Source organism: Pongo pygmaeus, chromosome 3 (assembly GCF_028885625.2).
Source record: "Pongo pygmaeus isolate AG05252 chromosome 3, NHGRI_mPonPyg2-v2.0_pri, whole genome shotgun sequence".
In the NCBI taxonomy this organism is placed as follows: domain Eukaryota; kingdom Metazoa; phylum Chordata; class Mammalia; order Primates; family Hominidae; genus Pongo; species Pongo pygmaeus.
Window position 1 is genome coordinate 162670734 of NC_072376.2, and position 24595 is coordinate 162695328.

General features: G+C 36.1%; 1 protein-coding gene across 6 annotated transcripts in view; it reads right to left on the reverse strand.

The window, feature by feature from the left end:
- The window catches only part of IQCM (IQ motif containing M), a 505544-nt gene that overhangs the window by 399739 nt on the left and 81210 nt on the right, over window positions 1-24595 (reverse strand). For 3 of the 6 annotated variants that reach the window (XM_054485869.1, XM_054485865.1, XM_054485870.1), the window contains 3 exons: window positions 15688-15772; window positions 8386-8468; window positions 6247-6511 (listed from right to left, as the gene is read on the reverse strand). In XM_054485869.1, coding sequence (XP_054341844.1) covers window positions 6247-6511; window positions 8386-8468; window positions 15688-15724 — 385 coding nt within the window. In that variant the 5' untranslated portion in view covers window positions 15725-15772. Of the gene's footprint in view, window positions 1-6246; window positions 6512-8385; window positions 8469-15687; window positions 15773-18617; window positions 18740-21813; window positions 21906-24595 lie in introns of all 6 variants that reach the window. The other 3 variants (XM_054485868.1, XM_054485867.1, XM_054485866.1) reach the window with 3 other exon arrangements.

Consider the following 24595-nt stretch of genomic DNA (forward strand, 5'->3'; position numbering starts at 1 on the left):
CTGCCTTGGCCTCCCAAAGTGCTGGGATTACAGGTGTGAGTCACCACGCCTGGCCCCAAATATATTATTGAAATTAATTTTACCTGTTTCTTTTTACTGTTTAATGTGGCCACTAGAAAATTGTTTATTATATGTGGCTCATGTGGCATGTCTACTGGACAATATTATCTACAAATTAATGACTCCAACCTTTCCCATGAGTCTGCACTTACTTATAATGGACTACCTATTTGACATTTTGATTTGTATGTCTAATAGCCTCCTCAAACTTAATATATCCATATCCCAATTCTTGGTTTCTGCCCATTTAAAACGCATCTCTCTCTATTCTCCATCTCAGAAAGTAGCAGTTCTCATCTTCCAGTTCATCAGGACTAAAGCCTAAGAGTCATCCTTCATGCTGTCTTTCCCTTACACTCCACACCTAATCTTTCAGCAAGTACTGACAATTCTTCCATTAAAATATTTTTATGACAGTATTTTTAAAGTGATATTAGAAATGAAGGAGGAGAAAATAAAACAAGCAAGAAGGGAAAACTAACGTGAAATTTTTTTCTGAGTTGACCATCATTATAAGATACTGGTTGCTTAACTGTCCAAAACCTTCTGAGAAGCTTTATAAAAGGTTATTGAGACCCTTCTGCCCAGGGACAGAAGGGAGGAAACATTTATCCACTGGCTCTCATCCCCCCTTCCTGGTTGTTTATGTGTCAGCTGAAGCTGGTCCTATGAATGTCTCAAGCCAGGAAGGAGTCCAGGAAGTATGGAACAAGGACCAGTCACCCTAGCAGTGGCTGCAGTGCCTGGAATAAGAGATGAGCCCAAGAGGATTTCAGGTGATGAATGAGAAGTGTTTGACACGGCCTGCATGCAGTGGTGTGCTGCAGCAAGCTCAGACCTGCTCAGGAGAGCTGACTGTGTACATCTCTTCCCAGCTCCTGTAATCAGTGGTACCACTATTGGTAGTTTGAAACTGGCTATGTTAAGAGTATTCACACCATGGAAATCAGTAAAAACTACAAACCAGGCCTTCCTCCCTCCCCTCACCAGAGCCAGTTGTTAAACATGTGCTAGCACAGCACTGACTAAAAGGTTCTGTTCTTATACAGTCTCAGCTCACTTCTCTCCAGCTGATTCTCAGAACTGCAACCACATTAACTCTTTTTTCACTTATTTGAAAGTTCTTCCATGTGCCCTACACCTTGCATCATTGCAAATGGTTTTGCAATTGCCTTAAACTTCCCACTCTTTGAGTAACACCTATGCATCTTTTACATCTTAGCTCAAATATCATTTCCTCTGGGAAGTCTTGCTGACACACAGTCCATGTCCAATTTACTTGTGATGTACTCTCAATCTGTATATATGTGATTGTTAATTGATATCTGTTTCCCTAGCTAGACCACAGGTTCCACGACGACACAATTTATGTCCATTTTTTCTCCTTTGTATTCTCTGCACTGAGCTTTGTATATTTACTGAATATCTGAACTAAGTTTTTTAATCAACACATATTAAAAGTACTATTACCACTGTTTAATTATTTTAAGAATATTGAAAAGAAGTCCTCCTACTTGAAAATGTGGGGAGCCACATTGGGAGAAGAAGACATAACACTTTTATGGGCATCACTTATGTGCATTTTATGTGCATCACTTCCAGCTATAATCCACTGAGACAAATCTGTCACATAGCCCCATCTATTTTCCAAGTACCAAGAAATAAAAGGATACAAGTTTGATGAGCATCTATCCCGTCTCTGCTACAGTCTGTTCTTTAGGACACTAAATATTCATTCCTTCTTGTTCCTTTACAGAACACACCTTTCCTCTCCCCAAAGATGACAACCCAAAGTTCCCCCCAGGCGCTACATCCAGCTCCGAGAGCAGGACCTCCAGCTGCTGTGTAGTTTTATCCAACAAGTTCAGATGTGGTTCCTTATGGTCCAGTAATATGAGACCCAAGTACAGAAGATATCTCCATCTTTCCTAAAGCATATAACATACAGTAATAGAGCAGGTATAGGATAACCTTAGTAAAAACTCCATTAGTGAAAGGGAAGAAAGTAAACATAATAGTCACCAGTCCAAAGATGTTATAGAATTCTATTGGAAAGTCACTGAGAAGGCCCCCTAACCTGGAGGTGGGGAAGTTCCTTGAATAGACAATGATTTTGTCCTGGGAAGTGCTCTCTTCATTTTTTCAGTGGCCTCTTGATCTACTCTCTGAGAAGCCTTTTACTGGCTCCTTGGACACATCTTGCCATTACCCTCCTTGGAGGTTGTATGGCTTGTGTCACCCACTTCCTGATAAATCTAGGTTATCTTACTTTTTCAACATTCAATTACATCAAGGTTCATGGTTTCTTTGGGAATTAAATTCTCTAAAAAAATCTGTTAGGCTTTTTAATCTATTTGCTTCCAGTTAATTCTGCCTGACAATAACCACATTCAAAGTATTTTTTTTTTTTTTTTTTTTTTTTTTTTTTACCTTTTTTGAAATGGAGTCTCACTCTGTTGCCAGGCTGGAGTGCAGTGGCACGATCTCAGCTCACTGCAACCTCCTCTTCCCAGGTTCAAGCGATTCTCCTGCCTCAGCCTCCCAAATAGCTAGGATTACAGGAGCGTGCCACCATGCCCAGCTAATTTTTATATTTTTAGCAGAGATGGGGTTTCACCATGCTGGCCAGAATGCAAAGTCTTTTTTTTAATATATGGCTCTAAAATCTCCTTTGCATCTTTGTTTCCCTTACCCCTTGGATTAGTCTCTCAATAATGACTGCCATGAGGGTATCTGAGATAATGGGCTGTGTGGTAAAAGATGTACTTTTAATATGCTTTTTGTGGCAATGTTAAGTATTAGTAGATATTTGCTCAAAACCAAGACCCCAAGTACCTAGTATCTCTCTATGCCCATTCATTTCTAATTGTAGACTAGCCAGGACTTTTCTCAGTTTATCTCATGTTTATAATAATTCCCAAAGCAAGCCAGAAACCAGCAATATGTCTTAATGATGAATTTCCCAACTTCTTTACCTGAAGCTACAAAGCTCAGTAGGTACATGGTCTAGATTCCAACTTATTGCTGGTGGCAGTTTTTACCATTATATAAGATGCATCTCCAACCTTCTAATTTCCTATACCTGGCTTCATGCTGCCACTTAGTGTAAACCACTAACCCAGTACCACAGCTCTTCCCTGTGCCTTATGCTTTACTTTATCGTTGACCAAGTTTAAATAACACTACCTTTCTAATATCTGTAAAATCTCTCCCAACACTATCCCCAGTGTTACTACCTTCATTTAAATTGTCTTTCCCCGTGTAAATTACTATCTCCTTATTGGTCTCTATGCATCTAAAATCCATCACACCCCATCTCTACAGCCAGTAAACATGCTAAAATGCAAATATTATCACTGCAACTTCTCTTTAAAACATTTAAATGGTTCTCATAGCTTTTAGGTTAAAATTCAATGTTGTTCAGTATCTAGTCCGTTATCTGTAATCACTCCCCAATCCTCATGTTCCAGTCATGTAAAATCATTTTAATTCTGTCAAAAACATCATAATCACTTTCTCAGATATCCACTATCAGGTAGATGCTAGGCCCTCTAGCTAGACAGAATTTTCTTTCTTTTTTGAGTTAACACTTTTTTATCTTTCAAAATTTACCAAAGACTTTAAATTTCCTGAGAATCTATTCCTGACACCTAAATCTGAATCAGATATCCTCCTATTCATTTTAAAGCAGTAGAGTTACTTTCTGTTACAGTATGAGTCATACTATAATTGTCTATTTATTGTCCTTCAATGACGCTGCAAAAACTATATACATCAAATTTGAATTTCTTGAAGGGAAGCAGCATATCTTTTGTCTCTCATACCTCATATATTAAATTAAACAAATGTTAGGTGAAGAAATGCATGAGCCCCACAATTTCAGTACGGTAGTGACCCCTCACATCTATTTTCAATCTTCACCTACCTCTCAAGTGCTAGCTCTCCTTTTTCAACTTCCTAATGGCTATCTCCACATGTGTGTCTACTTAACAGGTCTAAAACTGAATTCATTATTTTCCCCCGGCCCTTTCCCCACTTGTCCAAAATCTGCTTCTCCCCTTATTATGGTTCAAATGTTTGTATGTCTCCAATATTCATGTTGGAACCTAAGATCCAATGTGATAGTATTAAGAGATAAGACCTTTGAGGAAGTGATTAAGTTATGAGGGCTTCACCCTCATAAATGAAATTAATGCCCTAATAAGAGAGGTTTCAGAGAGCTGCTAGCCCTTTTCCCTTCCATCCCTTCCACCACGTGAGGACACAGCTTTTGTCCCATCCAGAGGACAGAGCATTCAATGTGCCATCTTGGAAGCAGAGACTGGACCCTCACAAAACCACCTGCTAGTTAGTACCTTGATCTGGGATTTCCCGCCTCCATAACTATGAATAATACATTTAGTCTGTTTATAAATTATTCAGGCATTTTGTTATAGCAGCAATAACAGACTAAGATACTCTCTAAATTTCTATCCAATCCTAAGGATTTTTGTCCAGTTTCTCAGTCTAGAAACCTCAATAACTTTATCATCTTCATTTTCATTACACAATCAGTTGATTTTTCAAAAACCAGTTAATTCATCCTAAAATAATCCACTAATTCTGAATTTATCAAAATGTATTAAAAAGAACACTAGTCTCAAGGACATTAACTGGTATAATGTGAAAAAAAATGGGGGTTCTTTGGCCAAATGAATCGGCGGTAGCAAGGTTAAAAACAGTAAACAGATTTCTTTTCTGCAGTATTTCCTAGATCTTTCAATATATTAATAATCAATACGAATCTCCAATAAGGATTATAACATGTATTTTTTTTAAATGTTTCTAACCAAAGAACCCTTTGTCAGGTCACTGAATCACTCACGACTAACATTCTGAAGAGCATGCTTTGAGAAATGCTGATGGAACAGCCCTCCTCCACACTTTATACTTCCCTACTGCCCTAATTTAGGCCCTGTCATCTCTCACCTGGACAGCCTCCTCACTTAGCTCTCTGTCATCACTCTCTCTACAGTCTCTGCTGCCAGTTTTATTTTTCTAACTGAAAGATCTGATTATATCTCACCTCTTCCCCCACCTACAGCTTTGAAATCATCATGTCTTTCCATTAAACATAAGTTCAAATTCTAGGTCTACTATTATATTCCCTTCAAACTCTAGCCCACCCATCTTCCAAAATTTATTTCCTACCACATCTCTCCCTTCCCAAAATATATCACGTTCTTACGTCCTTTGGAGTTTTAACACATTTTGTTCCTGTGGCTCAGAATGGCATCTCCTGTTTCCATCCTACTTCTGAAAACCCAGTTCTAAAGAGATCTCTTCTGATAAATTTTCAGGAGAAATCTTTTCTGGTCTTTGGTTGGTTACTCCTCAGTGTTTCCATAATGCTTCACACTTACCCTCTTACAGCAACTGCTGCACTGTATAGTAAGAAATTACCCTGTGTTTATCCTCACCATTATTCTCTGAGCCTTTTAATTGCTGTTTCTCCAGCTCTTAACTTAGTGCCTGGCACAGAGCAGTCATTCTTTGTTGAATAGGAAAAATACAAATGAGTGTATGAATAAATAAACATCTTTAGAAATAACGTAAGAGGAAAAAAATAAGATGAGGCTGTGAAAGCTATACTAGAAATGTATTATAAGTGGTCATGTATTCATGCCATTAGTTTCAGGAAAACAATATCACTTTGCTTAAAGCGATCTCTAATTTACACCTACCATGTCACTGATAGAGGATAAACCTTTACAATTTCTTTTAAGGGAAAACTCTATAGCTTCCAAAAATCTTTTTAGTGTTTTGAGGAAACACACTCACGAGTAAGTTGCCTATCCTATCGATCCTGCTCAAAAACAGAATTCAGGGCTATCATCCATGGCTGCTTTAGCATCTGTGAAATAAACAGTTTCTGAGTATTTTCACTAGAAAGAAAATCACTTCTGGAAGACATGGCTAACAAGTTTTGTTCCCCTAAATTTCTCTTTCCCTTTAGAATGGGTTCATCTCAATTTCTGGTGGTGCCCAGAGATTAGCAGCTCTAATAATCAGGCCTCCCTATCTTTCACTGTTAAGATTTAAAGTTCAGGGAATTATTTGAACAAGAAAATTCCATTACAGGTACATAAGAAGCAAATAGTTTTGCCCGTGGGTTTGCTGAATTTCTTCACTCCACCAAAAACTCACCTTTTGTAATTAGATCTATGGGCCTGCATCTTTCTCTTCTACTAAAAATGTGTGGTTCCTTGAAGGAGATTCGTTGTGGGGGTTCCTGAAGATGTTCACTTTTGGAAAGCTCCTTGGGAAAGCAAATCCTTCTGAGTGTTGCCTGATGTTCTTGCACCACATCACGTGTTTCCTTTTTGTCAATCTCCAAAGGTATGTATTTGCCAGATTTCAGTTTTTGGTGTTTCTTTCTAAAAACATTTATAGAAGTACCTTGAACTTTATTCTATGAATAAAACAAAAATAGATTTTGGCAAAATTTAATTTTAGTATGCATGATTTAATAAAGTTAAATAATAAATTTTATTAATAAGTTCACAAAATTGCATCTCTACTACATACATTTTACAAGGTACCTTACTATATAAGACATTTACTCTAATGTAAATTACAAATGACAGTAACCAGCTAAATCAGATGTTATTCCATGTCACTCTCTAAAAGTCCTTCACAAGCATAAGGATTATATTCCCCTTCGAAAGAAATGTAAATTTTAAAATAGCAACTTTCTCCCCAAAGTGATATTTTTAATTACAGGTTTCAAGTCCACTGCAAAATAGGAGTTTTTCAAATAGACATATAGGAATTAAATTATTTTCAACCATCTTTGAAGAACTTTCAGATGTCCATAAAATGCTAACATCCCCCAAATCTCTTCCTTTGCTGAAACAGAAATAACTGAACATACATGGAGGTAAGCTCTCAAAAAGAGCATACTGGTAATAGGACATACATTTCATATCCTTTTAATCATAATTGCTTCTTTATTTTGACCACCTTGAACAACAGAGAAATAATACAGCTCCAGGTCTCTGACAGGTAATTATCCAAATAGCGTAACTGTTCTACACACAGATAGAGCTATAGTTCTTCCCTATTCCCCCAACAACACACACACACCCAAAAAAAGGTTTAGAAAAATTCAAATTGTTGCTGACTCAAAAGGTCAATAAGGAGGTTTTAGTGTGCTAGTATTACATTTTGCCAGGCAACTGAAGATGGAACATTGGGCTGTTATTATTAGATACAAATTTTAAAACAGGTCAAGTTTCTAAGGCACATCTGTCTAACTCTGAAGACCATGAAACATTCATCCCATGTTCCCACCAGTGAAATTAATATAATTGAAAATCATTTTAAATTGGTTAGAGGAAAAATTAGTTAAGCAATGTGTACAATGTTGATTACAAGATTAAAAGTATGTATGGCCAGTCGTGGCATAGAGGACCATTCAAAAGAAACATAAGTAAAAATTAGAATCCTCCTCTCCAACTGCAAGAAATATTGAAAAATATTTAAAAGCTTACTTAAAATTTTGTTTAAAAAAACTTTTAAGTATTCAGCAGGGGACTAGGATCATTTGATACACAGTAAAACATCCGAAGGTACTCTCCCCTCACCTGTCTTCCCAAAGGCCCAACGGTCACAATAGTTGCCCCTTCCCCAAATTTGCTACCTCCTCTATAGATGCTCTCCTCCAAAACGTCACCCTGTGCTGACCCTCCTCTGTCTCTTTGTTATCCCTTTCCCTTTCACTCCATCTTCTCACTTTCCAAATATATGCCATTCAGCAAATATTTATTGAGCCAGGCATAATCATTATTGCTAGAGATACAGCATTCAAAAAATAGTCTATGCCCTCAAGGATCTATCAGACCAGCAAATGGACAATCTTAATGCAAAAAGATACATGGAATATAATGTATAATGCTAAGGTAATCATGCCAAGGGTATAGAAGAGACTCATCTCACAATTTATTTTCTAGTTTAGCTCTGACTAAACAGCATTTAAAGGGATATTTACTTGAGATGATAAATCCAATTATTTATGTTAAAATTCTTCAAAAAAATTTTAAATTGTATTAAATGTACAAATTAAACACATTTATATAATTAAAATTCATATAACTAAAAAATCTTATTTTAAAATGTCATTTGAAATCAATTTTTATAGCTAGTGAGCATTTCATTTTTCTTTTCAATTCTATTCTATTTTTTATTTATTCTATCATATATTAGGGTTTATGCAATTCTTTGGAATAATCCTTGTAGTATGCAAAAATTTTAAAATGTAACATTAGATAAATGCAAAGGACTAACCTCATTTATTTTCTCATAATGTTGGGCAATGAGAGCTTTTGCTTCTTGAAAAAAGTCTTGCTTGGTGATCTCTAATGTAGGACCTAATATAGAAACAGAGAAACATTTTTTAAGCAGTTAATGTGAAAGTAAATTTTATAAGTTGACATTATAAAAGGAAGCAAAAGAATATAATGATCTCTTAACATAATATTTTGCTTTTAAGAAGAAATATAAGGTTGTAATGGTCAAGTGATAAGATAGGTTATCCTAAGTTACTTCAGTCCAGAGAAAGCAAAGAAAATATACAAAACAGAAACAAATATACAAAACAGAAACATCCTTCAGTTCTGAAAGTCCTTTAAATGTTACTGTATAGAAGATATAACAACATGTTTTGGGCACAAAAGTTATTAACAAGTCTATCTGTGTTTTCCATACTTGATGACTAATGTATGAAGCTGTACATTTCCTCAAGAGTATTTACCTTCCAACTTGTTGATAAAATTATAACTGTAAAATAAAATACCTCAATAAATTTATTAAATAGAAGAAGCACTGAAATTAAAAAACACATGCCTATGGATTTTTCTACGTTTCTTAATTTCTTTCGACTTTTCTTTTTTTTTTTTTTTTTTTTTGTGAGACAGAGTCTCCCTCTGTTGCCCAATCTGGAGTACAGTTGCACAATTATGGCTCAGTGCAACCTCTGCTTTCCAGGCTCAAGCAATCCTCCCACCTCAGCCTTCTGAGTATCTGGGATTACAGGCGTGCACCACGACATCCAGTTAATTTTTGTACTTATTGTAGAGATGGGGTTTCACCATGCTGCCCAGGCTGGTCTCGAACTCCAGGGCTCAAGCAATCTACCTGCCTTGGCCTCCCAAAGTGCTGGGATTACAGGTGTGACCGAAAGCACCCGGCCTAAGTTTCTTAATTTCTTTTAACCAGGGCTGTGTATACAATTCCACAGCATGTAGACTACATCATTCTCATTTAGCCTTGTCTAAGTTTTCCTCTTTATATATTTTCTTTATTATTAGCTGATTGTGTGCTTGCTTCAGCAGCACAAATACTAAAAATGGAATTGTATCAGTGGATCCTGACACTTATAAGTGTTTCTTGGCTTCCTCCTCTTAACTCGAACTCAGCGAAATTTAAATATATTACCTATTCAAAGTCTGGCCAGTGGGCTCTCTGTTTTTATAACTCTACCTCCATTAGTACTCTTACTATGAAGGTTTTCTCTACTCTTCACCCACTCAAATTTTAAGCAATTAAAAACTCAATCTTCATGTAAATCAAAACTATAATGAGATACCACCACACTCACCAAAATGGCTAAAATTAAAAAGACTGATAACACCAAATGTTGATGAGGCTGTAGAGCTACTGGAACCCTCAAGTATTGCTGGTGGAAATGTAAAATAGCATAATCAGTTTGGGAAAGATATGGCAATCTCTTATAAAACTAAATATACACTCATCCTACAACCCAGCAATTCCAATCCTAGGTATTTACCAGAGAGAATGAAAATGTATGTTCACAAAAGATTTGTACAAAAATGTTTACAGTAGCTTTACTCATAATAATTCTAAATTGAAAACAGCCCAGATATGAAACAACAGAAGAGTTTGTAAACTGTGGTTATATGTGTACAATAAACTACTACTTAGCAATAAAAAGAGGTACTGACATGTACAACACTATGGATAAATTTCATAAATATTATGCCAAGTTAAAGCAGACTTACACAAAAAAGCACATGCTACATGGTTCCACTTATACAAAGTTCTAGAACAGGTAAAACTAATCTATGGTGGAAAAAACAAAACAGTTATTATTCTGTGGGAAGGTATGATGGATTAACTGAGAAGAGACATGAAGGAAATTTCTGGAGTGATAAATGTTCTGTATTTTGATAGGAATTTGGATTATACAGGCACATATTATCATTAGTGTACTCAATGTACACCTAAGATTTGTGCATTTCATTGTATGTACATTTTACATCAAAAGAAGAAAAACTATAAACAAATAATTAATTCTAACTAATGATATGCATGTTGATTGATGGATGGATATGTGATAAATCAGGTACAGAAAAATATTAATGGTAAGAACTTGGTAGTAAGTATATGGGCATTGATTCAAAATTCTTTCAAGTTTGCTGTATGTTTGAAAATTTCATAATAAATTATTGAAGGCCACACTATCTCTTTATTCTTGCACAAAATATCTCCTTGCTTTTCACCACGTAGACTCACAGGCCACAGGTAGCTGTTACCTTAGGGTAATGAGGTCCTGAGGAATGGAGCCTGGTTCACATTAATTTCCCAATTCAAAGCCAAAAGAAGCACTGTCCTCACATGGAAAGGGCAAGAGTTCTGGAATTAAAACTGTTTCATCAAATTTCAACTAAAATCCAATTTTGCTTTGAGGAGGCCTCTAGCCAGAGCATTTACTTCATGGAGGAAAGGCAGCGAGCTATTCGTAGGTGTGACTTCACAACCTGTCCTCCTTTTCCTTCTCTCGTGACAGTCCTTTCCTCTTTTAATTCCCTTTTTCTGACTAATCAAATATCCCTTACAATTACTTTAATTACAATCACTTATAATTACAACATTGTCATGTGTCGTACACATGACAAGCAATATAATTTATTAATATATTAAGTCACTGGTTTTTTGTTGTTGTTCAAAATGTAGCTTTGTGGAAACCATCATGTCTTCATTTCAGACAAGACCTTAGAGATGTTCTAGTCTTCATTTATAGGCAAATTCTGAGAAGCAGAGACCTGACAGCCTGCTGAAGTCACACAGCAGTACTGCGGCTCTGCGTAGGCACTGTGCTCCTGAGTTCCTTGCTGCTCTTTTCTACAAATGTACTGCTTTTCCCAGTGCCATGTACACCTCATGAGTACTGGAAATTCCTCTGAAACTTGGCTGGTCACACTGGTGAGATATGCAGATTTCCCTGACACTTGCATTTTAAGCCAGCACTCCTGCCCCTTGTTGTCATTTAATGTGCTGATGCAGCTGTTTCGATTTCCCCCTTTGTAACTAGAATTAGCTTTTGACAGAGGAGTTAAATTCCCAAAGTAGCATTTTCTTCCTTGCTGGGCTCTTTGTTGATTAGTCCCTGATTTCCCCTGTCCACAAGTGCCACCCATCACCTGTGGACTGTGGAGAAACTATATGCGCTCTAGTAGCGCTAATGGCCTTGTTGGGGCCAGAAAGCAGATCTTGACATATCAAGGTATTGTCACAGCACACCCATATAGTCAGGCCATGAGATTATTGAGCAGAACAAGGCCTGAGACTGTTCATAAAGGAGCAGAGAAAAGCAGCCAAGGTCAGAAAGCAGCAATTTCACATAGATCCTGAAATGGCTCCAATGAAGGCATGTGGACATTGACTTCCAGCTGGCAGTCCTGAGCCCTTGTTGTTATTTGAGGCACTGAGGTAGCTGTTCCGATTTTCTACCATCACTAAAAAGTAGCCCTTGAACAAAAGAGTGAAATTCACAAGATAGTACAAGATAACTCATACCTCAATGCCTTAGAAAAGACAATGATAGCATCATTTATTTTTACAATTTCCAAGGACATGTATCTATTCCACAAATGAGTCTAAAAATTACGAGAAATCAAACAACATTTTTATTAAAGCTCCATCTAGTCAATAATCTTTGAGGCTTCTCTTTTCTTTGTTCATAATGGGGTAAGAATACAAGCTTGCATCTTTTACACATTCAAGTGCACTTCATCTATTATTTTGAGGAAGTTGCCAAGGTCTGCTCCTTCTTTATTATGAAAACTATACTTATAACTTAATTTGTAAATACATATTGATAGTATATAGAATGATTTTTAAGAGCTCTTATTCCTGAGTCACACTATTTTGTGCTTGAATTCCAGTTTGCTCATGAACCTTATCGTCTTAGCCTTATTTTTCTTATTTGTAAACTGAGGATAATAATAATATATGTCACAGAGATTTGTCTGAAGATTAACTTAAACATTGTTACAAAACAGCACAGCACCTAACATAAAAGCTTTCAATAAATGTGAGAAATTTTATTATTTTTGATATTATTGCATTACTATCATTGGGCTAAACTTTTCTCCAACAGTGTTTATATAATTTTTTTTTTTAGTCAACCCTCATTTCTTCAAAATCACAAAGATAACTTCCTAATGCAGTTTGCGTAAATTGTCTTATTAAAATTCCTTTTATCCAAAACTAATATGTTTGCAGTTAATAAAATATTTTCATACGTAGGATTCTTCATGTTATTAAAGTTCCCAAAAGCAATAGTAAGTCATTATAAGCAATAATAAATGTTTTGCAATAAAGTTCATGAAGAGGTTGAAATGGTCATATTAAACTCATCTAAGACATGAGTGCAAATACTAACATTCCCATAGGAAAAAAAATATGAGTAGCTCTAATCCCAAATATTTCACTAGCCTAAAAATTTTCACACATTTATTTTATCTTTAAAAAAAAATTCATTTTTCATATATCATCAGCTTAACACAACTGTGATGATGGTTCATAAAACCAGATTTCTCTACTACTTTAGAGGTTCTACATAGTTGCTCCAGTGAGCCTCTGAAGTGAAGATACAAAAAGAAAATCTAGTTATGGAAACTATGACAGAGAATGAGCCATCTCTTAATTAGAATCATTGAGTAAGTATTTTCTGTATCCAAAAAGACCCAGGGGCTTAAAAACATTTGCTTTTCATAACAATAATAAAAACAACCGGCCATACTCAGAGGGTTTACATCCTTCCCATTAACAGGTTACATTCTTCAGAGAGGCTTCACAAAATTTTAGTTAAAAGATAATCTTAAGCAAAGATGTGTGGCCACATGGCTAAGGCCAACCCTGTGTATGTAATCAGAGTAAATGCCTGACAGGTGTAACAAAAGCCCCACCTCAGACACAATGGGACTCAGTTTAGCACACATTTTTTAAGTACCTACTAAGTGCTAGATGCTGTTTTGATGCTAAATGTGCTAAAATAAGTAAGACTAGCTATTTCTGTCTTCCAAGTGCTTAAGAGTCTAGTGCTAGAAAAAAATGTGTAAATAAATGCCTTGACAGTCAGTTAAGATAGGCACTGTGATAGAAGCCAACATAAACTACCAACACCCCCTACCGCTAGCTCACTAATGTATGAATTTCCCTTTAAAAAGATAAAGCTTTACACTGTATTATTGAAAATAACATTGAAAACAGAAATATCCCAAGAGAAATAGGTGAATGGAAGCCAGGCTAAGGCAGTGGTTTTAAATATGTGCTTCATTAATTTCATGTGCCTTGGGGGTGCTTTCTTCTTTCAATCAAAGAAGCTCAGATCTTATCTGTTTTACATATTTGAGCTCTTCCTAAGTTTTATTTTGCAGAATTTCTTTGCTGAAAAGTAAACACACAACAGCTAAACAAAAAACAAATAAAGGTCTGAATAACAGTGCATCTGTGGAAAGAACCTGCTTGTAAACAGGTTCAGATGGAGAGAAGGATTAGAGTACCAAGAATTGGGGAGAAGCTGTAGAGAGTAGAAGCTGAAGAGGAGAGAAGCTGGAATTAAGGCCATCAGTTCTAGGGTAAAGAGTTATGGAGCTGGAAAGTAAATAGAAGCTCTTTGGACAAAAACTTCAAATACAATAATTTATATTAATTTCATTACATGTAAGTGAAGAAAACATAAATTATTTCTAATTTCTTCCTAAAAAGAGTTAAAGAACCAAATGAAACCCAAGTTTCAAGTGGCATTTGGTTATCATCTCCTAAAACACATATTCAACATTTTTTCCCATAATACATTCTGCATTAAGACTCAACTCTTCAGTTCTAAATTAAAGGCACTCTGTTGAGTTGTCTCTTACTGACTCACTTTCCCCCTCCCTTATTCTCTGGTCTTCTTTAACAGAGTATCTTGCCTTCTTTGCACCAAGAAATGCTAATAAGTTTCATATATACCTCAGACATATTTTACAGGGTACTGCCCAAAAATCTTTCTATATTAATATTTCTCAGACTGTGGTCAGGTTACTAAGGAGATGTAGGGAAATGCCAGGCTCATAGCATCAAGGTCATGTGGGCATGACCTAAGGCAAAATGGAACTAGAGAATATTTCTCCTCCACTTCCTGGATCTTCCACCCTTTCTGACCTTCCCATCTTTAAAAATGTTCTGTGTTATCCAAATAAAAAGAGAGTTAAAGTGATCATCACAGAGCTCTATTGGCAGCCCTGGGCAGATGCCAGCTGGCCTGTATCGTATACTGTCAGGGGTAACAGGAGCCAAGACGAAGCAGCAGAACAGTAATAACCTCAGCTCTATGTGCAGCACTATATGTTAGGATTGCTTGTATTTGCTGCCAAGTCTAGATTAACTCTAAAAGAAATATAATGTGTAATTAATAATAATGTATGGTATATCTGAAAGTTGCTGAGAGAGATCTTAAGTAGTCTCATCACACCAGAAAAAAAGCTAATTATGTGAAGTAATGGATATTATAATTAGCTTCATAGAGGTAATAATTTTACAATGTGTATATATGTTAACACGCACATTGCACACCTTTATATTCAATTTTTATTTGCAAATTATACCTCAATAAAGCTAGAAGATTATACAGTGTGAACTGAATATGTAATTTACATGTAATTTAAATTTTTCTGGTAGACATATTAAAAAAGGTGAAATTAATTTGTCTAACATAATTTTTATAGAATATTTTATTTAAATAAAATACATCTAAATATTACCACTTCAACATTAATCAATATTTAAAACGAATTAGATATTTTACATTCTTTTTGTTCCATCTTCAAAACTCTATATGTATTTTGTTTGTACTTACATACATCACAACTCACATGCTAAATTTTTATCAGAACTACTTAATCTGTATTTACATTTTATAAAATCATCACTTGAAAAAATAGATTTATATGCCCAAATTTGTTCCAAACATGCTTAAAGGTTTTCCAATAACTGAATTATCAGTTTTTAAGTTTAAATTAAAATTCATTAAATTTAAATTAAATATTCAGTTCCTTAGTTTCACCAGCCACATTTCAAGGACTGAATAGCCCACATGTGACAAGTGGATACCACATGGGACAGCACAATAAGTTAAAAAGATCTCTCAAAAGTTGGTTATTTTTAAATAAAGGGAATGGAATAAATCCTTTCAAGACGTGCCAAAAAGTGTAGTGCTCTGAGGGTCACTAATTAATAGAAAAGACTGGTTAAAACAGAGTGTTATGACTTGTACGATGTTAGGTAAGCATAGATACTCACATTTTGCTTTTTCAGGCATAGCCTCTTCAGCAGTCATGAGGAGCAGTTAGAATGATCTTCTTTTTTAAAGTGTGAGCTCCAAGTCCTTAAACACAGTTACATTAAGTAATTCAGTGATGTTAAATATTTATTTTTAGCTATTTCTTTTGCTCACTCATAGGTAAATAGGGTGAATGATTAAAACTTTTTATATGTCATTTCTGTGCTCTATAACCTTCAATGCCTTCCCCTCCAAAACACAATAACAATAGCTAGCATTGGGTAGGGCTCTGTAGTTTATCGAGTGCTCATATACATGTTGCCTTACTGGTTCTAAGCAACCTGATAGGAACTATTATTATGAATATTTGGCAGATGTGGAAACTGGAGCTTAGAGAAGTAAAATAACTTGTCAAGGTAAGAAGCTATGTAGTGGCATGTGCAAAACTCAAATCCAGATGTTTGGGCTCAAGACCCTATGCAGGTCTCTCTGATTTTCTACTACTTTCTACTACTTGCTTTCTTACTACTTTCAACTAATATCCAGTTAATACTAATAATAAGGTATTTTTATTAGTTATTATAGTTGGTTATATTAGTTAATATATATAAATATATTAACTAATAATATATTTATATTATTAGTTAATACTAATAATAAGGTATGGCACATACCTTATACACTCCTGCCTTCAGCTTAGGTTTATGCAAGCCTTCCACTCAGAACGCCTTGACCTCTCGTCTAGATTTATTTATATCCTACCTGCCCTCAAAGCCTAGGTTCAAATGCTACCTCTTCCATGACCACCCAGCCTCTTTTCCTGTGATCTATTCCTCTCTTAAATACAGTAGTTATGTTGTCCATGCCTCTCCCAAGAAATGTATCATATGCTGTCTGTGTAAGGGGCTAAGAACACAGTGATCGATATATACTACATATCTATATTCCCAATTTTAGTCCTATATATTCCCAGTTAGACTCCAAATGCCTTGAAACCAAAACTATACTTTATACCAGTAGTTCTCAATGCTGGATGAATATCAGAATCACCTAAGGAGTTTTTAAATATACGTCTAGAGTGGGACCTAGGCATCTGGTATTTTTGAAAGTTTCCCAGAATATTTAAATGTTCAGTTAGAGGAATGAAATCTGCCTTGTGCCTCATCCTTCATGGTTCCCAGCTCAGTGCATTGCATTCTAGAGGTGCTCAATAAAGGGCTGATTAATGGTTTCATTAGCTGAGCCCTTCTACATTTGATATTATCATTACTTCAAAAGCATTATCCAAAATGCATCAAATGTTACCTCTATATCCAAGGAGTCAGTTACACCAGTGCATACTACTATATGCTCAAATGGCTTTACAATTAGAAATAGGAATATTAAATGCTTTAGCAGAGTTCCATGGAGGCCCTTGTTCTAAGATTCTATGTATAATTGTTCAGTTGACAGACTTGACTAACAAACTATGAGTTCAGAATCCAAAACCTATTAAATAATGTGGTAATTATTTCAGTAAATCTGTAAGCCAGCTTTGCCCTATGAAAGTCAGGACCCTGTAGCCTCATGCTCTTAGATAAAAGACTACAACACTTTTCCTCAGCTTCTACCCAGAGGGGGGAAAATACTATTGCAGTTACAGTTTTAAAATAGCAAATCTGGAACTTCCAAAAATGATTAATTCTCAAATTGTCAGCATCATCTCATGGGCTAGAGCACAGAACATGTACCTTGTCTGCCTAGTTCTGCAAATGAACTGGGATAAATTAAAATACTGCATCTCCCTCAGCAATTAACAATCAGAACTCATCTTCTGGCCTGGTTTAATTACACTGTCTTCTTTAAGTATAAGAAGGAAATAAAAATGTTTTGTGCTCCATCATTTTCTTGTTTTAATTTCCACAGAAATGGACTCTTCTCTGGGTCTGTTGACTCCTCCACCTTAATTCAGTGTGCCAGGAGTGTCAGCCTGCATTAAATTGGCTGGAAAGCAAGACATCCCACTGTCCTTTTAATGCAGAAAACTAGCCAAGCATCCTAAGGGGTGCTGGCATGGTAATGTCCCTGCAAACTGATGAGGGAGGACTCTGAGACAGGAGCTGGGGGTGTAGAAAGGCCATGAAGGATGGAATTGCTTAGAGATGGGCAAAATGCCACAAAATATCAGCAAATGGGGCCCCTCTCCACTTTAAGTCTCCAGCAGACAGTTACGAGATGCTGAGTCCTTCCTAATGCATCCATCAATTAATAAAAGCATATTTAGTGCCTGAGCTGTGCAAAGGACTTGCCATTTATTTCAGAAAAAAAAGCCAAAAACATAAATCAAATTTTAAATAAAGATGCAAACAACATGCAAAAAGTATGCCAGATGTCATAAGGAAATCTCTGAGCTTTGTGAAATAAGTGATATAAATCCGTGAGTACTATGAGTTCAAATGAAGACAACATCACCGAGGCCTGAGAAGGTGACATAAAAGAGAGTTCAAGAAGAACTGAGCTACTTACACCTGGAAGGGTGAGCACAGGGTTAATCAGAACCAAATGCTGGCCAGTACACCCCTGTGGTACTGAATACCAGTCCTGAGTGGATCAGAATGCCTAACTTAAGAGCAGAGAAGACAGAGAGGTGAGAGAAATAGTACAAGCAAAGGCATGGAGGTGAGAATATTCGTAGTCTGGGGGACATCAAGTTGTGTGTCTGTTTGATTTTAGCAGAGGGCTACATTTTATGCTGCTGAAATGGTCAAAGAACTATTGAAAGTTTTTGAACAGGGCATTGACATAACGAATGTTCCAGAATGTAACTTCCATAAAGGCAAAGATTCTGTTTTCCTCTCTGCAACCTCCCATGCCTTGAACAAGGCTTGGTATTTGGAAGGATCTCAAAAAGCATTTGCTATTTGTATAATCAGTAATTATGGCAACAGCATACTGGACAGGGATGACCTACCTTCTCACGTTTCCTTCAGCACATTTGTGAAAAAGTCCTTTCACCCTTTCTTTTACAGTAGATGCAATTTAAGGCTCTCTGAAACTGGGTTACAGGAATGCTAAGGATTTCTAATTCCATTTCTACATGGATGAAAGACAAACAGAAGTAGAAATTATTTCCCTACCTTATCTTCTTAGCTTGACATTCCTAAAGTAGATGACTGATAAGACTTTAAGGCTGGGTACAGTGGCTCAGTATTAAAATCCCAGAACTTTGGGAAGCTGAGGCAGAAGGATTGCTTGAGCCCAGGTGTTCAACACAAGTCTGGGCAACATGGTAAAATTCCTTCTCAACAAAGAATACAAAAATTAGCTGGGTATGGTGCATTCATGTAGTCCCAGCTACTCTACTGGAGGCTGAGGTGGGAGGATCAGTTGAGCCTGGGAGGTCAAGGCTGCAGTGAGCCATGATCGTGCCACTGCATTCCAGCTGGGCAACAGAGTGAGACCCTGTCTCAAAGAAAAGAAAAAAACAAGACAAGCCAAGACTTTATCATGGCCCTTATAATTCAGTATTCTTTTGGAAAAAAAAAAAAAATGCCTTATGGTAATTAGCAGGATGCAGGGAAACAAGCCATGCTCCAGGGATCTGGAAAGGCAGTTTCAGCAGTTGATATTACGGCAAATGGAAGTCCTCATTTACTACCCAAAACTTTCTCCCCACTGTTCCTCCACCTCAATCCTCCTAACCCTGAATCATGCTTTCACCCTTCCCCATTTCTCTATCTTACAAATTGTACCTATATCTACCTAGTTGCTCAAGCCATATATCTTTTATTTCTCCTATATTTTTGTCTACCACATCCAATTCATCAAGTCTTCTAGGTTTTTAACTTAAAAATACATCTGCTTCTCCCCATCTTAATCTCCCAGCCACAATCATTTCATTCTGGGACTGCTGAAATAGCTTCTTAACTGCTCTCTCAATTTCCTCTCTTTCTCTGCCAATTCATTCTCCACACAGCAGAAGTCATCTTCTTAATCGTGTATCAGATCATATTATTTCCCTTCCATGGTTTCTGAACTTCATTTAAAATAAAACGTAACCTCTTGCCCTGAGCTCTTCTCTCTTATGCAACTGAGTATATATGGGTGATAAGCATAGTACTGGCATTCCACAACTCCACACAGAACTGAGCCAGAAGCCTTGGTTTGACTTCTCTTGGACTTAGTTTTCTCATTTACAAGGTAAAATTTTTGGGCAAGAAGATCTCTAAGACCCCATCAGTTTCTAAAACACTATTATTCCATTGTTTTGTATACTATGCCAAAAAAATAGTTGGCTCCAAATCCAAGAAATCAACTGCATGGGCAAGAGTTCATGCCTCCCTCCTGACCTTCTCTACTTTACTCTGCGCTCTGTAACTCTGGAGAAGAATACCAAAAAAAAGTAGTCTAGACCAGGCCACTTCTGGTCATGTCCCTAGTTGCAGGCCTCATCATGTGTCTCTCAAGCTTAGGCCACTAGGACCTCCTTCCCAGCTTTTGTCCTAGTCACCCTTCTCTGATAAGTATAAGCCCCCTTCCACTTTTCCTCTACTAAGTCAACAAGGACCTTTAGGTTATTTTCTGGATTTTCTTTCTAACTGACTTCTGTCAAGTCTCCTGGTGTCTCTGACCAAATCATCAGATCTGCTAGCACCAAACAATAGGAATAAGAAAAGAGAAAGGAGAGCAGGTAAAGAAAACCAAACAGAACAAGTTCCAATGAGGGCCAGTATAACAGGACAAATATTAGGCATCTAAAATATGCAAAGGTATACAGTCATTGCTCTGTATATGAAAGATTGATTCCAAGACCCCTGTAGATGTCAAAATCTGCAGATGCTCAAGTCCCTTATGTAAAATACCATAGTATTTGCATGTAACCTATGCATACCCTCCCATATAGTTTAAATCATCTCAAGATTATTTATAATGCCTAATGCAATGTAAATGCTATGCAAGTAGTTCTAACACCATATTGTTTAGGAAATGATGACAAGAAAAAGTCTGCACATTCAGTACAGACACAACTGTCCATTTTTAAAAAATATTTTCAATCCATGTTTAGTTGAATCTACATATGTGGAATCCATGGATACAGAGGTTCAACTACAGTAGATGATAGGAGAATAAGAAATTTATAATTGCAAAATTAAACTATAATCCAAACTTGTGAGACAGCCATAAAATGAGTTCGAAAGAAGATACTCTATGAATTTATGATTAATATCAGGCTAGCTAGGAACCCAGGGACCACATGGAACAGTGGCAAGCCCATGAAATTGTACTCCTTTCCTGATGCAGAAACCTTCCTCTAAATCTCTAATTAATTCAGGTTAATATATTACCCAGAACCAGGAAGTGGGAAGGAAAGAATATAAATGAATCATTAGGATATCACTTTAGCTAACACAAAGCTCAGAGTCTAGGAGCACTGTGATGAGAGCAAACTTGGATTTCAATCCTGATTCTGCCATTGCCAAAGTGATCTGAAGCAAACCAATTAACCTCTCTGAATCCTACCTCATCTAGAAGCAAAAGATTTAAAATAGACCCATAATATTAAAAATAGCAGCTTCAACTTATGTTTAAAGGAACTCTGTCTCAGAAGTCAATGAGAATAACAGGTGGAAAGCCTGGCTGCTCTGACTGAAGAGGATCTCATGGGCTTTCCCTGAACTGCCCATCACTCCCGACTACCTCCCACCCACCTTCAACCCCAGCACCCCCCAGGTTCAGAGGCACACCATCAATGACTTCAAAGGTAACTTCTGGATATAAGTTTTCACTCTTTCATAAAATAGATATTATGTTCTATTCTTTTATGGGCATGCATGGACACTTACATTAATTAAGATATCTCAAATATTCCCAGCTTTACATGAAATATTTAAATCTTTAAATCACAAAAAAGCAGTTATTAATACATTTCAGTTCTCAACTCATTAAAAAGGAGATGTTAAACTGAGAACACTCTCCCATTATATTTTAAAATTCTTACTTTTTTTGGCTAAAATACACTCTTTTTTTCATCTTTTGACTCTCTTAATGGGTAAAACCAACTATTCTGAGCCATATTCAACAAGCTATGGAGTTTTTCTGTGATTTTATTTTAGGATTTTGACAACAGTTATGTATAAAATAGGATTTGGCAATACAGGAACACGTACATTGAAGGTCACTGAAGATCAAAGCTTACCAACAGATGATGGGCTGGGGTTGGTGAGACAAGACTATCATTCATAGTGGTTAAGTGGAGTAACTTGGGGGTAAAAATGAAATGATCAATGTTAGATAGACCTATACTTGAGTAGAGATCAACTACTAGAATAAATTGAAATACTGAATTTTAGTCCATGTATCATCCACAATTATAAGCACAAATGTACCTTATAATATAAAGAACTTTTACAAATCAATGAAAAATACAGGCAGTTGAATATAAAAATAAGCAACCAAATGGGAAAGAAGCATGTGAAAAGACACTCATTCAAAATTCATTCATCACCCAGGAAACACAAATAAAACCATGACCATCACACTCCCAAAAGAATGGCTTCTTTAAAAATAGCAAATGTTGAGAAAGATAGAACTACTGAAATATTCACACACTGCCTGTTGCAGTGTTAGTTGGTAGTCTTCAGGAAACCATTTGGTATTATCTTTAAAAATTGAATCTGTACCTAACCATGACCCAACCCTCAGACTCCCAACAGAAAGGCTTATAATGTGTACCAAAAGGCACATATAAGAATGATCATAGCAGTGCTATTTGTAACAGCTAAAAACTAGAAGCAACCCAAATGTCCATTGACAGTAGAATACAGAATTTGCATTTTGTTTATACAATGGAATATTTCACATCAGTGAAAATAAACTGGTATATTCAAAGACATAGTATATTCTCACATATATTATTTTGAAAGAAGCCAGCATAAACAGGACACAGTCTATGTTTTTAATAATATAAAGTTCAAAAACAGGCCAAACTTACTAATGACAATAGGAAACAGGATAATAGAGACCTGTGAGGAAAGAGTGCAGGGTCTGAGGTGGGGAGCACAAGGAGGGCCTCTGGAATACCCTCCAGGGGGTACGCATTTCTTTATCAGACGGTGATTAAAGAGATGTGTTCACTTCGTCAATATTCATTGAGCTACACACAGGAATTGTGCACTTTTCTGATTATATGTTATAAATCAATTACTATTTACTTAACGATAATTATATATACTTTATTAATGTTTCAGTATAACCTGTTAGAACCCTAAAAATACTACCCTAGTCATTACAGGTAGTTCCATTTCTCTTCTTACACTCACTCAAAAGAAATATGAAGCATCGAGCTTTGGTAAAAGCCACCAAGATCTGTGCTGGATGGTAAGCCCCACCAGGTCAGGAACTAGTTGTTTAAATTTCTTTGTCTTCCATAAGACTGAGCACATGACTAGCCAAGTAATAAAATTCTATAAAAACTGTTTATTTGAATTCCTGCAAAGAAGTCCTAAAGCATTAGCATTACAATCTTCTTCGTTTTCTCAGAGTTCCTAATATTTATTTGGAAATCCCGCTACTACTGAAATGTATGTATAACCTGTCATGAATTTTTGTAATGTGACTAATGGGCTTTGCTTATTTAATTTTTTCCCTCTTGTTATCTTGATAAGATTTTGATAGGAAGACCATAATTATCCAATGAGGAGCTAAGTACTTTGATCCAAAGTGAATGGTAAAGAAACACACACACACTCTCCAAAAACTGGTTTCAGAAAAGTTCACATTTTTCCACATTTTTCTCACCTGAAATTCCCATTCAGTCATTGAATACAACTCTCATATGCCAAGAGAAAGGCAGAGGTAGGGGTAATAGAGTGAAGCTTTTCTTGAACAAAATGTTAAAATATTAGAAGTTATGTCTTATTGTAAATTTTATTTCTGGGGAATTTCAGTTAGAAATGTATCAGTTAGGGCATATATGTCCAAGAACAAAAAAGGTAAAAAGAGCCTTATTTCCTTAGAACTCTACTATATCAGAAATGATTTCAAAATATTTTATGAAAAGTCCCATATCAGTACATGCAGGTATGCCTTCACTGATAATTATGGCATGCTGTGACTTTGTTTTTCTTGTGATTTTCACAGATTAAAACAGTGCTGTTATAAAAGTACATTCTCCCAGTTATTAATCTCACATGCCTTAAATAGAAGCCATTAACATTTTATAAATAACAATAAAGAGAGAAAATTTATAAAGCATTCCCCGCTGAGATGTTTGGGACACTATGTTAACAGTTAAAGACAACAATGAAAACACCATAAAGTTAATTACAACAAATTAAATACAATAAATTAGAGGCCAAAACTGTTCAACTGTTCCAATAGAATTATGCTGTGCTTAGAAATAGTGATGTTAAAGAGCAAAATCTAGAAATTTGAGTAAATCATGAAATATTGCAAAATTCTGGCTTATATTTTGTTTTCTTTTTTATCTCTATAACCTTGTAAAAACTAGCTAATATTTACAAAGTCTGAAATGGTTTTGGAGCGTTTATATGTAAGGGATAGTTTCAAGGAAAACAACTTTAAAATTGAAAACAATCTTGGGAGTTGTCTTGTTTAGCCTCTCATTTCACAGGAGAGGGAAGAGCAACATAGGGATGTAGGCGATTTCAGCTTAACACTGGATTTGTGAATGAACTGGAACCAGAATATGGGTTTCCTGACTCCTGATGAAGCAAGAATCCCCCTGATGAAATTCCCTGAAAGAATTTTCCCCTCCGTGAATTCTTTCTTTACCTTGCTCTCTGACTGAACTCTCTTATTCTACTTTGTTCTAACAGAGACAGTATGACGTCATGGTGAAGAGCACAGATTTGCTCAGATGGGACTGGGTTCAAGCCCAGGCTTAATCACTTCCCAATCAAGGGTCTTAGGCCTTAAGTAATCAATTCA